This window comes from Globicephala melas, chromosome 2, assembly GCF_963455315.2.
Source record: "Globicephala melas chromosome 2, mGloMel1.2, whole genome shotgun sequence".
NCBI classification, from domain to species: Eukaryota; Metazoa; Chordata; class Mammalia; order Artiodactyla; family Delphinidae; genus Globicephala; species Globicephala melas.
In genome coordinates, this window is record NC_083315.2 from 67,867,499 (window position 1) to 67,880,312 (window position 12,814).

At 50.9% G+C, this 12,814-nt stretch overlaps 1 protein-coding gene across 21 annotated transcripts in view; it reads left to right on the top strand.

Moving 5' to 3' along the window:
- MEGF11 (multiple EGF like domains 11) overlaps positions 1-12,814 on the top strand; it is a 431,740-nt gene that overhangs the window by 223,366 nt on the left and 195,560 nt on the right. For all 21 annotated transcript variants that reach the window (XR_009562966.1, XR_009562967.1, XR_009562969.1 and 18 more), the window contains one exon: positions 10,655-10,747. Coding sequence is in view for 17 of the 21 variants with exons in the window: in XM_060294090.2 (XP_060150073.1) it covers positions 10,655-10,747 (93 nt within the window). In the remaining 4 variants the exon portion in view is untranslated. The remainder of the gene's footprint in view (positions 1-10,654; positions 10,748-12,814) is intronic.

Below are 12,814 nucleotides of genomic sequence, written 5' to 3' on the forward strand. Positions count from 1 at the left end.
TGATTTCTTCAGTGATCACTTCGTTATTAAGTAGTGTATTGTTTAGCCTCCATGTGTTTGTATTTTTTACAGATCTTTTCCTGTAATTGTTATCTAGTTTCATAGCGTTGTGGTCGGAAAAGATACTTGATATGATTTCAATTTTCTTAAATTTGCCAAGGCTTGATTTGTGACCAACTTATGATCTATCCTGGAGAATGTTCCATGAGCACTTGAGAAAATGTGTGTTCTGTTGTTTTTGGATGGAATGTCCTATAAATATCAATTAAGTCCATCTTGTTTAATTTATCATTTAATGCTTGTGTTTCCTTATTTATTTTCATTTTGGATGATCTGTCCATTGGTGAAAATGGGGTGTTAAAGTCCCCTACTATGAATGTGTTACTGTCGATTTCCCCTTTTATGGCTGTTAGTGTTTGCCTTATGTATTGAGGTGCTCCTATGCTGGGTGCATAAATACTTACAACTGTTATATCTTCCTCTTGGATCGATCCCGTGATCATTATGTAGTGTCCTTCTTTGTCTCTTCTAATAATCTTTATTTTAAAGTCTATTTTGTCTGATATGAGACTTGCTACTCCAGCTTTCTTTTGTTTCCATTTGCATGAAATATCTTTTTCCATCCCCTTACTTTCAGTCTGTTTGTGTCTCTAGGTCTGAAGTGGGTCTCTTGTAGACAGCAAATATATGGGTCTTGTTTTTGTATCCATTCAGCCAATCTGTGTCTTTTGGTGGAAGCATTTAGTCCATTTACATTTAAGGTAATTATCAATATGTATGTTCCTATTCCCATTTTCTTAATTGTTTTGGGTTCGTTATTGTAGGTCTTTTCCTTCCCTTGTGTTTCTTGCCTAGAGAAGTTCCTTTAGCAGTTGTTGTAGAGCTGGTTTGGTGGTGCTGAACTCTCTCAGCTTTTGCTTGTCTGTAAAGGTTTTAATTTCTCCATCAAATCTGAATGAGATCCTTGCTGGGTAGAGTAATCTTGGTTGCAGGTTTTTCTCTTTCATCGCTTTAAATATGTCCTGCCCTTCCCTTCTGGCTTGCAGAGTTTCTGCTGAAAGATCAGCCATTAACCTTATGGGGATTCCCTTGTGTGTTATATTTCCCTTGCTGCTTTTAATATGTTTTCTTTGTATTTAATTTTTGACAGTTTGATTAATATGTGTCTTGGCGTATTTCTCCTTGGATTTATCCTGTATCGGACTCTCTGTGCTTCCTGGACTTGATTAACTATTTCCTTTCCCATATTAGGGACGTTTTCAACTATAGTCTCTTCAAATATTTTCTCAGTCCCTTTCTTTTTCTCTTCTTCTTCTGGAACCTCTATAAATCGAATGTTGGTGCGTTTAATGTTGTCCCAGAGGTCTCTGAGACTGTCCTCAGTTCTTTTCATTCTTTTTTCTTTATTCTGCTCTGCAGTAGTTATTTCCACTATTTTATCTTCCAGGTCACTTATCCGTTCTTCTGCCTCAGTTATTCTGCTATTGATCCCATCTAGAGTATTTTTCATTTCATTTATTGTGTTGTTCATCATTGTTTGTTTCATCTTTAGTTCTTCTAGGTCCTTGTTAAATGTTTCTTGCATTTTGTCTATTCTATTTCCAAGATTTTGGATCATCTTTACTATCATTATTCTGAATTCTTTTTCAGGTAGACTGCCTATTTCCTCTTCATTTGTTAGGTCTGGTGGGTTTTTATCTTGCTCCTTCACCTGCGGTGTGTTTTTGTTTCTTCACATTTTTCTTATCTTACTGTGTTTGGGGTCTCCTTTTTGCAGGCTGCTGGTTCGTAGTTCTCGTTGTTTTTGGTGTCTGTCCCCAGTGGCTAAGGTTGGTTCAGTGGGTTGTGTAGGCTTCCTGGTGGAGGGTACTAGTGCCTGTGTTCTGGTGGATGAGGCTGGATCTTGTCTTTCTGGTGGGCAGGTCCACGTCTGGTGGTGTGTTTTGGGGTGTCTGTAGACTTATGATTTTGGGCAGCCTCTCTGCTAATGGGTGGGGTTGAGTTCCTGTTTTGCTACTTGTTTGGCATAGGGTGTCCTGCACTGTAGCTTGCTGGTCGTTGAGTGAAGCTGGGTGCTGGTGTTGAGATGGAGATCTCTGCGAGATTTTCGCCGTTTGATATTATGTGGAGCTGGGAGGTCTCTTGTGGATCAGTGTCCTGAAGTTGGCTCTCCCACCTCAGAGGCACAGCACTGACTCCTGGCTGCAGCACCGAGAGCCTTTCGTCCACCCGGCTGCTTGTGTTGGAGGGTCTCCGGCCTGAGAGGCTTGTCTGCTCACCCGCCGGGGCGGGCGGGGCCGGGAGTTGAGGCTCAGGCTTCAGTCAGAGCACTGGGAGAGGACTGGGAGAGGACTGGCGTTGGTGGCGTGAACACCGGAAGAGGAATCTTAATAGCATAAAAGACAAAAACAAACAACCAGCAACAGTTATAACTAACGTCTGGTTCTAGGCATTTTGCATGAATTAGCTCTAAGTCCACAGCCATTTTATAGATGAGGAAACTGAGGACAAAACAGGCGGCTCAAGGACACGCAGCTAATAAATGGCAGAATAGGGACCTGGGCTTTTAGATGATGCTAGAATGCCAAAGAATAAAACTCAGCCAGGGCACCACTGAATTAAGGTAAGTGGCTATGGGCCAGCTTGGCAGGTTGGCTGGGGGTGACAAACCCCTTGTTACCCATCCCAGAGCTCTGTGTGAGCCTCCCCAGGACCCCTCATTGGGAAGAAGGGGGACCCGCAGGCCCCAGACCAGGAGAGCATTTGACCCTTCATGTCCTTCCATCCTATCAGCCCTGCAGGTGAAATGCTTCTTTTTTAAAAAAAATTGACAATTCATGTCTCAGAGCCAGACGTGACTACAGCAATTAAAAGCCAACTCTAGATGTGCCCACCGGCTGTTTTGTCTCTTCCCAGCCGTGGAAGGGATGCAGGGCTGGTAATGATGAAGGAATGAATGACACATATCTTATGAATGGTTTTAGAACTTCCCTTGGTGACTCCCTGACACAGACACACGTGCTCCCACCCACCCCCATCCCCACATGCTCTGTGATCTTGGCCATGGCAGAATCACTCATGCTAAGTGTGTCACTTTGGAATTGGCACCTGGGCCCTTTTGGATGTAGGTCATTTTATTTCCAAGCAGAATCAAATGACAGCCTCATCTGAGGCTCCAGCCAAGAATGCTAATGGAGGGCTAATCAGTGTGCCTTGGAGCACTGGGGAAACGGGGTTTGTGGAAAGCTCCAGAAGCCATGTTCTGTAGAATTCTGGGAGGCTACCACCTCCTTTCCCAAGCCTTCTTTTGTCCTACCTGGGTATCAGCCTAGCTGGCCAGGGAGCATGGAAGTTGTCTTTATTTATCTTGACCTTTTCATGTAAGTAATTTTTATAGTTCCATTAACTAGTAAGATCATTTGTAAGCCACCAGGCAAAATATATCACCACGAACACCTCAGGGACTTGTGGTTCATCTTGAGTGGAATGCTGATAGGATTGAGGATTGATTCAGAGTGCTCACCACGAGCAAGGGACAGCAGACTGGATGCCTTGGTCAGGGACTGGCCAGTGTTGGCTCAGCAGTTCGTTTGCAGAGGAGACCCCAAGTCTGACCTAGACCCTTTGGCTCAATGCCAAGATCCCCATACCGGGTCCTGGGCTGCTTTATACCACTCCAGCCCAGGACTGATGCTCTGGCCTTGCATCTGTACCTCAACACATTTGTTCCCATGCCGCGCTCTGTGCCGGCATTTGTGGAATGGAATCTTCTCAAATTTGGCTTGAATCAGTGAGCCAAAAAGTCGAGCCCCAGACTCCCAGAGCTGGAAGGAACATTGCAACCACGTCATTCAACCCCTTCATTTTGCAGACAGACAAACTGAGACCCAGAGGGAGGGAGGGGACCTGGTAAGTTGGTGACAGATCTGGCGCTGGTACTTACTTATCTCAACCTGTGGTCCAGGTGGTGGTGGAGCACGTGGTTAAGAGCAGGCCTTTTAGCATCACACGGATGTGGGTTCAAACCTTATCTTGGCCTCTGGGTCAGCTAGGGTCCTGGTGAGAAACAGATGGCATGTTAACTGAGGAGGGTTTAATAAAACAATTATTTATAAAGGCTTGAGAAGGGTTAATGGAAACTGCAAGAGATGATGCAACATTTAGGGCTAGCAGCCGCGGAGAGCCACTTCATCCCTGAGCTGGAAGAAGCCCCCCAGGACCGTGAGCTGTAGGGGAGAGGACCACCACCACCACTAACCCATGGCCCAGCCTTGCCTCCTGCCCAGCCTCCCAGCTCCTGCTATTTCCCGTGCCCTGAACTCATCCAGAAGCCAGAGGGCAAGGAGGCCCATTAATGCAGTCCATGGAGGTCCACTCTTAGGGCACAGAGAAGGGTGGGGAGTGATCTGAAGGGACAGATGCAGACTCTCCAGCCCATACATTCTCAAGGGGTAAAATGATTCTCAGTCTGTTTATATATAAAGCACAGATATACATACACAGATATGCAGCATATCTGTGGTATTAGAATGTCATGGGAGGGGATGATTAAGAAAGAATTGTCCTCGATGGCTCCTGGGAAGTGGGGTGTGGGGCGTGATCGTGAAAGCAGAGTAACGTGCATCTAGCATGGTCTCTTGATAGCAAGGGGAATTTGTACAGGTTGCTTAGCCCTTTCTGTGGTTTAGGTTCCCAACTGTACATGGAGCAGTAATGATACCTGCCTCAAGGATCCAATGGAACAGTGGATAGTCAGTGCCCAGCAAAGAGGAAGGACTTATATGTGGCCTCTTTCACTCACCACAGCTACTAGTGTCCATCCGTGCAAGACCATCATTGTAACCCAAGGGGTCGTTAAGTTCACTTGACCCCTCAGGAGGAAACAGAGGACCGAAGTAAAGGGCCAAGTGGGCATTTGTGGCTGCTGAAGGTTATGCTTTCCAGCCTCTTGCTCCTTCAGGTGGACCCAGAGGAACATTTGAGAAAGGAGGCCGGGCATCATTGGGTGTTTGCTAAGCACATTTTGGACTTTGTTTTACCATCTGGTTATATCAGGGAGTGAGTGAATGATGGAAGTATAGAAGGGCGGAAGGGACCTTAAAAGTCCCACAGTCCAGGGACTTCCCTGGTGGTCCAGTGGTTAAGAATCCGCCTTCCAATGCAGGGGACGTGGGTTCGATCCCTGGTTGGGGAACTAAGATCCCACATGCCGCGGGGCAACTGAGCCCGCGCACTCTAGAGCGCACAAGCTGCCGCAGAGATCCCGCGTGCCGCAACTAAGACCTGATGCAGCCAAAAAAAAAAAAAAGTCCCACAGTCCAATTTTCCACCAAATCAGGAACCCTCTAGTCCAGGAGGGCCCCCTCCCCCGATAAGGAATCAGATAGTAAATAGTTTAGGCTTTGCTGACCATCCATCTCTGTGGTGAGGACTCAGCTCTGCCCTTGCAGTGCAAAAGCAGCCTTGGACAGTATGTAAATGAGTGGGCACAGCTGTGCGCCAACAAAACTTCATTTATAGAAATAGGCAACAGCGAGATTTGGCCCGAGAGTCGTCGTTTGCCTGCTAACCCCTGCCTTCCAGCATCTGTAGATCCTCTAGGCTCTGCTGGAGTGTTCCCAGGGGTGGGTTGCTCCCTACCTATAGGAAGAGCCCCCTGAACTGCTGAACCGTTCAAGTGGTAGAAAGTCTTGCCTTGAGTTAGGCTGAAATCTGCCCCTGTGTCACGTGTGCTTCTGAATCCCTATTCTGTCTGGGACAGAGTGGCTCCACTTCTCTCTGGCAGCCTTTCAGCCTGTCAGCTGACTTTGACCTGCCTCCCACCCAATACTTCCTTCTCCAGGCTCACCTTCCCCCCACACCAAGTCCCACCCTTCACGTGACCCTCACAGGTCATGTGTCCACACCCTCTGCATCCTGATCCTTCTCCCCCCACTTGTCAGTGTCCCTTGCAAAGCACAGGTACTCAGAACGGCCACCAATAGCCACCTATGGAGTATCTGTAAGGCATGGCTCGCGGGGAGATACAGGGATGTTTAAGACTCTGGGTTTACCCTCAAGGAGCTCACAGTCTCTTGGGGAGACCGGATAAGCCCATACTAAGTGGGGAAGTGGCAGGGCCAGTGAGGAGGAACCTCGTGTGGGTAGGGAGGTTCTGGTGGGAAAATATTTCACCTTCCATAAATGTTCAGACTGGGGTGGCTGCAGCCCTCCGAGCTTCTTGGTGGAGCTGGTGATAGAGGCTGTGCCTGGCCTTGCTGACCCAGGTGACCCGGGGCTGGTGAGCGCAGGAGAAGCATTTCCAGCTGCTGTGACATGGTGGAGACAGAGCGTCAAGGGGGTGGCAGCAGTAGAAGGAACCTTCAAGGGTGATGTGCTCTAATGCTCTTATTTTATAGATGAGAGAGTGGGGAAGCCACCTGCCCACACTCATGTGTCAGGTAGCCCAGAGCCTGAACTCACACTGGGTCTCCCGGCTCTTAACCCAGTGCCTTTTCCAAAGAAATGGAGGACAGAAACCAGGGGTCCCTGTGAGGTCAAGAGGAGAGGTTTACCAGGCCATAGGAAGGGGACGGGACTTGGGGGCCAGGAAGTGGGACTAGAGCACTGGCAGCTGTCCAGGCCTTTCCTGGAAGAGGTGGGCGGATGCCAGCTCCCGGTGATTCTTAGCTGAGTGGGACTTTAGGCCTCATCTGGTCTCCTCTGAGTTCCAGGTGAAGTTGCAGGGCCTGGAGAGGAAAGTGAGCTGCTTGATATCATTGAGATGGATGCTGATAGATGCAAAGCCAGATCTCCTCACACCCATGGCTGGGCTCGTTCTACACGCCCACCACCGTCCCTCGAGATGGCCCATCACCCTGGTCCCACAGGCCCAGAAGTAACCTGAGCCAAGGGGCAGGGTTTAGAGGTTTGGCGACTTCCCTGTGACTGAGCTCTGAAGCCAAAGGCAACCACGCCCTCCCCACACGTGCTTTGGTGCTCTCCTCCTCGGGACCCAGAAACACTGAGTACCTACTGTACACCGGGCAGCATAAGGGCTTTAAAAGGCCAAATAGGAGTGAACTCTGTCCCCCAGGGGCTGGAGATCCGCAAAAGAGAGACAAGTGCTGACATAGGTAACTCCCTCAAGGTAGGCTGCGATGGCCTAGGACAGGGGTTGAGGTAGCATGTGTGAAAGCCCCAAGGCCTGGCACGTAGTGGGTGCTCAGAACCTGGTAGCGCACAGGAAGCGGTGATAACTGGTAACTGCTGTCAGCTACCTTAGACATCTGTCCAGACCCCATGGCGTGTGTGCATGTGTGTGTGTGAGAGAGAAAGAGACAGAGAGGGAGAAGTAATAATAGCAGCTCCTGCTTGTGGAGCACTTACTGTGGGCCAAGCACTCAACGTGTATTACTTCATTAAGTCTTTGCAGCAGGCCGTGACATAGGTTCTATTATTGTCCCCACTTTACAGATGAAGAAATTGAGGCACAGAAGGTTAAATCATTTGTTTATTGTCCTACAATTGTAACTGAAAATGGCAGATAGGGAGTTTAAATATAGGTCATCACCTTCTCTACCATGCTGGCCATTCCACCAGGGGTGGAGATGGGGCTGCTCTCCAGCACACCACCCCCCAACTAAGTCCCTACAACCCTCTCCACGTGTCTATGACTTCAGTGGAGGGCAGAAGTGAGAGAGACGGCCTGTGTGTGGAGGAAAAGGAGGCTCAGGCATCGCCAGGACCCTGCCTCGGGTCTGAGGACACCCTACCAATAACAGTAGCAAGACTCACTCAGTACTGACTGTACCCCAGGCTCCGCTCTAAGTACTTTGTCAACTCATTGAATCCTCACACAGCCCGAGGCCCATCCTGTCGCCGTCCCCCATTGAACAGATGGGGACTGACACAGAGAGGGAGGTAACTTGCCTGAAGTCTGGAGCTGCTAAGTGGCATCGCTGGATCCAGCCCTGGCTCCCCGAGTGCCGTCTGTGCTCTTAACCGCTGTGCCGTGCTGCTTCTCGCTAAATGTGCCTCTAGCGCCTGGGAGGTTAGAAGCAAGACTGAGGCAGGACGGTGGCTGGGGGAAGCTGACCGGGCGGAGGCCAAGGGAAGAGGGAGGGTGGAGCTTGCTCGGAGCCCCTGAATGCACCTCCCTTGCAGGTAGGGAGAGGGTGCAGGACATAGGCCAGGAGTTAGGTCTCTAGGGGCAGAGGACCAGAGTACCGGTACCGTCTTTTCTCCCTTGATCTTCTCCAAGCCCCTGCCCAGCCCCAGCCTGCAGGGCACCCATGCCTGCAGAGGACGTGTTGACACAGCTCCTCTGGTTTGAGTCTTCTGGACAGGGGAGGACGTCCAGCCTGGGCGAGGCATGAAGGCCCCGTGTCTTGGGCTCCTCTCAACTCCCTCGGCCTTCAGAGGCCTCTGTCTCCAGGATCTTCCTCCTGCAGCTCCCTCCTCTCTGGCCAGAGCCCACAGGCTGTTCACAGGATCCCAAACACGCAGGCCTTAGTTCCTCCATGTATAAAATGAAGCAGTTGGACGTGATTTTCTGTTAGGTGCCTTCCAGACCTGACATGCGGCAGCTTCCCAGTCCACTGCCTGCCCTTGCCGCCCCCAGCAGAACCCCCAGGGATCAAGGTGCTGCTCTCTGCAGTCAGAAAGCAGCTGGAGGTGTCTGGGCTCACCTGACAAGCTGATGGAAGGGTCTGCAGGAAGGCGGACCAGCCCAGCTGTGGAGCATACTGGGACCTCAGCCTAAGGGAAGGGGGAGCAGCTGAGGTCAGGGCTGGGCTGGGGAGCCGGGGGAAGGGTACCTAGTGTCCAGTGTACACTGGGGACATTGGCCCATTTGAGCTTGTTTAGAAAGTCTAATGGGAGCAGGGGAAACCAGGCAGCAGGGATGACCAGGTGGGCATCTTGCTAGCAACTGGGTGAGCAGCTCATTGTGGCTCTAAGTGGAGGTGGTCACTGAGGTCAGGGTCCAGCCGGTTCCCCAGTAAGAAGTGGGTTAGCTAGTAGGCCCCAGCTGCTCCCCAAAGCTCCAAGCGAGGGGCTGTCAAAGTCTTGAGCACAAACCAGAACTCTGCTGAAAAGCCACTTGTACAAATGAGAATGACTCAAGGGCCAGGGCTCCCCCCAGACATACCACATCCCAGGCTTGCAGAGGATGGGCTGTCTGCAGACCACTAACCAGTGGGGCATCTGAAAGGGCTCTTCGGGGCCTGCCTCGCCAGGAGCCCTAGGCAAAGCTAAGGCCGCAGCTTCAGGGTCAGTGTCTGTGTTTGGGAGGGGCCAAAGGTCCCCACACCCCCCATAAAATGAACTCTGTTGTCTACCCTGACAGCGCCCTCTCGCTGGGCATTCGGCCAAGCAGTGGACATGGAAGCAGGGCGGGTGTTCGGAAGTCAGTGGCAGCTCCTCCAAGCTCACCATTGGGGGCCACCTGTCCCCCCAGCGCAGGCCAGTTCCAGGCAGAGAGGAGGTCTCTAGTTGCTTGTCAGAAAAAAAGCGCTTCATCTAGATCCCTTCTGAGCAATTGACAGGGTTGATGGTAGCTGCTGATCTCCCAAGCTTACAAAATTGGCAGGGGTGGCAAAGGGGGTTTCTGTAATCCCTCACTGATGGATTAGACGGTGGGACAGATCTCTCAGGAGCAATGGATGACCTTGAGAAAATGTGGATGTCAAAGGGAGAGAGAAATAATCTCCCTTCCTCAAAGTGCTGCCAGTAAGCCTTCTCAGCACTGGGGTAGTTGATGGAAACTTTGCTGCCGTTGCCTCCCAGCTCAGGAGGCTGTAGCATTTGACTGCGTGATAAGAAATTGCCCGGCGCTTTCTAATTACAATTATCGTCGTCGTGGCTGTCTCTCTTAATTACTTTCTTATAATTAGCTGTTGCTTTTTCCTCAGCATTTGTGTACTTTGCAGATTTGCTGACATTTGAGAGCCCCAAAATAGGGACATTTGGGAAGGAGGGCAGAAAGGTGGGGAAAACGTGAGAGGAATGGATTCTTTTCAGGAAACCTGATAAATTTGGGGGCCTTTGCAGAAAGAAATTGGGGAAGCCAAAAGACGGGTCATTTTCTGAGCCGATGGGGAAAGAGAGCAGGAGTGAGGATGTAGGGAGTGGGCTTTGTGGAACGTCTCCAAGTGTTCAGCCTTGGAGGAGGTACTCTTGAAAAGCCACCAAGGCTGCCATTTCGCGGGCTTGGGTTTCATTTTAGGAAACAAGCCTGGGATGAAGCACACCCTTGTTGAATCCTTTTCAGAGTTAATTAAATAACTCGGGTCAGGGCTTCCCTGGTGGCGCAGTGGTTGAGAGTCCGCCTGCCGATGCAGGGGACACGGGTTCGTGCCCCGGTCCGGGAAGATCCCACGTGCTGCGGAGCGGCGGGGCCCGTGAGCCATGGCCGCTGAGCCTGCGCATCCGGAGCCTGTGCCCCGCAACGGGAGAGGCCACAACAGTGAGAGGCCCACGTACTACAAATGAATGAATGAATGAATAACTAACTCGGGTCAGGAGCAGCTTGATTTTCCCCAAAACCAGTGATGCGTTCTGAGCATCCCTGGGCCCCAGGGAGCCTTTACAAAGTGGATTGTGCTCCTTGACCAGATGGTTGGTTTTCACTCTCTGTTCCTGTTCTTCCTCCCCCTCTTCTGATCCCCTGCAGCCCTGTGTACAGAGGAGTGTGTGCACGGCCGCTGCGTTTCCCCGGACACCTGCCACTGTGAGCCCGGCTGGGGAGGGCCCGACTGCTCCAGCGGTGAGTCTAGGGTCTTTGGGAGTTGAGCGGGGCCATGGCTCTGGCTGGGGAGGGGCCGTGCCGTGTGGATGCTGAGTTCTTTGTCCTGGGCTTGGGCTACCTAGTGAGTGTGGGCAGCGGGGAGGAAGCGTACCTACCGGATGGTACTCGGGGTGGAGGGCTCTAGGGGCATGAGGGTCATGGTTTGTGGCGGCCTGGAGGGGCATTGCATGTCGTGTGTATGGGGAATTGTGGGGTCATCTGTACGACTCTGGCTTTTGATGAAACACCTCCGGATAAGGTCTTTGAGGCTTGAAGTGAAATTGAGATGCCACCTAGGGGCGCAGACCCAGGAGGTCACTGTGGTCAAGGCCTGGTCTTCAGCTTTGCCGGTGCAAAGGCTCAGTGGGTGTTCACAGAGGCTCAGGGGACTCATTTATGAGACTGATGGGTACTGGGATGCCTCTGTGTCCCCAAAGGTAGGAGAATGGGATGCTTGTAAGGCTGACCGCTGTGTTCTTACATCTCTCTGGGTAGACTGTTCACATTCCCTGGGGAAGGCTCTCTGGTGAGCACGAGTGAGGCAGATGTTCTTGGGACGGACAGAGTGACTCATAGCAGCACGGGCATCATCTCTGCTGTGGGGCTGGCCGCCGAGTGGGCAGGGTACACCGGCAGCTCCTCGGGGAATTCTCTGCCAGGAGCCCAGCTGAAGGCAAATCCTTCTCCTTTGGCTCATTTCCCTTAAAAACTCACAGATGAACCTCTTTCCAGTGGCACGTTTTGCAGTCAATGGTTGGTTAATGTCATGGTCTTATTAGGTTTCCAAGGAGATCTTGATTAAGGTTAAAGCCCAATTTTCTTCCCGCTTTGAGCTGGGATTGTATCTTTTTGTGTGTGACTTGAGTAGGTAACATAGCTGAGCTGATCCAGTAGGGGTCTAACCCCCATCATTGACCCATGTTTGGGAGCCACCTCCCTGTTCCCTGTCCCATAGTGACTGCAGTGGTCGTAACAACGTGGAGAAGGAATGGTGGGTCCACATTGGCCCAGTGTGGTGATCTTGCCCTTTTCCAGTCTCTGCTGGGGTGGAAACGTCTAGTTATGGTCCTTTTCTTCCAAAGGCCTTGACTGGACCCTCTTTGTCTACCCAGTACATGGGAACACACCAGCCAGAGCAAGCTATTGGATGTGATTTTGTTTGGGCCTGGGTGGTTACCTGGCTTGGGGAGACCAGGATCTGTTTGGGGTGCTCCAGAGACTCTCTCCGATGTGTTGGGACCTCCAGTGACCGTGGTAGCCTCCTCCTTCCACCTGTTTCCCTGCTTTGAGGTAAGTCACGCTGAGCAACAGGGCAGGGACTCCTCCAGACAATGAAAAGTACACCTGAGGAACACGTGAGTGAAAGGAATGTGTTCAAGCAGTCCTTCTGTGAACTCCAGGAGACATGCTGGCCGAAATGTTTGAGAGCTTTTCCCCACCTTGTCTGTTTCGTTTTGTGTAACTTTGCCTACAATGAATCTTTGATGGGGAACTGTCTAACTTGGATTCTGTGGACCTTGCTGGGACAGGTCTGCTTGCTGTTGCCAGATTATGTCAAGCTCAGTTTGTTGGAGGTTGAAATACAGCCTGAGTCCCAGGAGTCCTGAGTGCATATAAACCACCAACCAGTGCAAGTGTGTTTGGTGCTCACTGTTTCTAGACTGTGATGATTGGGGGGCCTGGAGGGTTTTTCAGACAGAGTCTGTCTCTCAGGGTTCCCTTCCGGTCTAGTGAAAGAAGTGGAAGGGAGGCGGCCCTTGATCAATGGGAGTAGAGAGTTTAGAGTAAATCTTGCCCCTGGAGTGTGTTTACCAAGCACGTAGCCTTGTAACTTTACAGTATAAAACCGGGCTGCCCAATTTCCACTCCCAATTCAGTCATCAGACTTGGTGCCGAGCAACCCACAGTGTTTCTTCAATAAATCCACCCTCCTGGGTTGAAGAATCACCAGCTCTGCCTCTACTCAAGGGCATGTACTACTAAACCCTCAGAAAGTCCTAAAAGATAAGTTCCAACCCTCTTTCGAGAGATGGCAGCATTGAATGA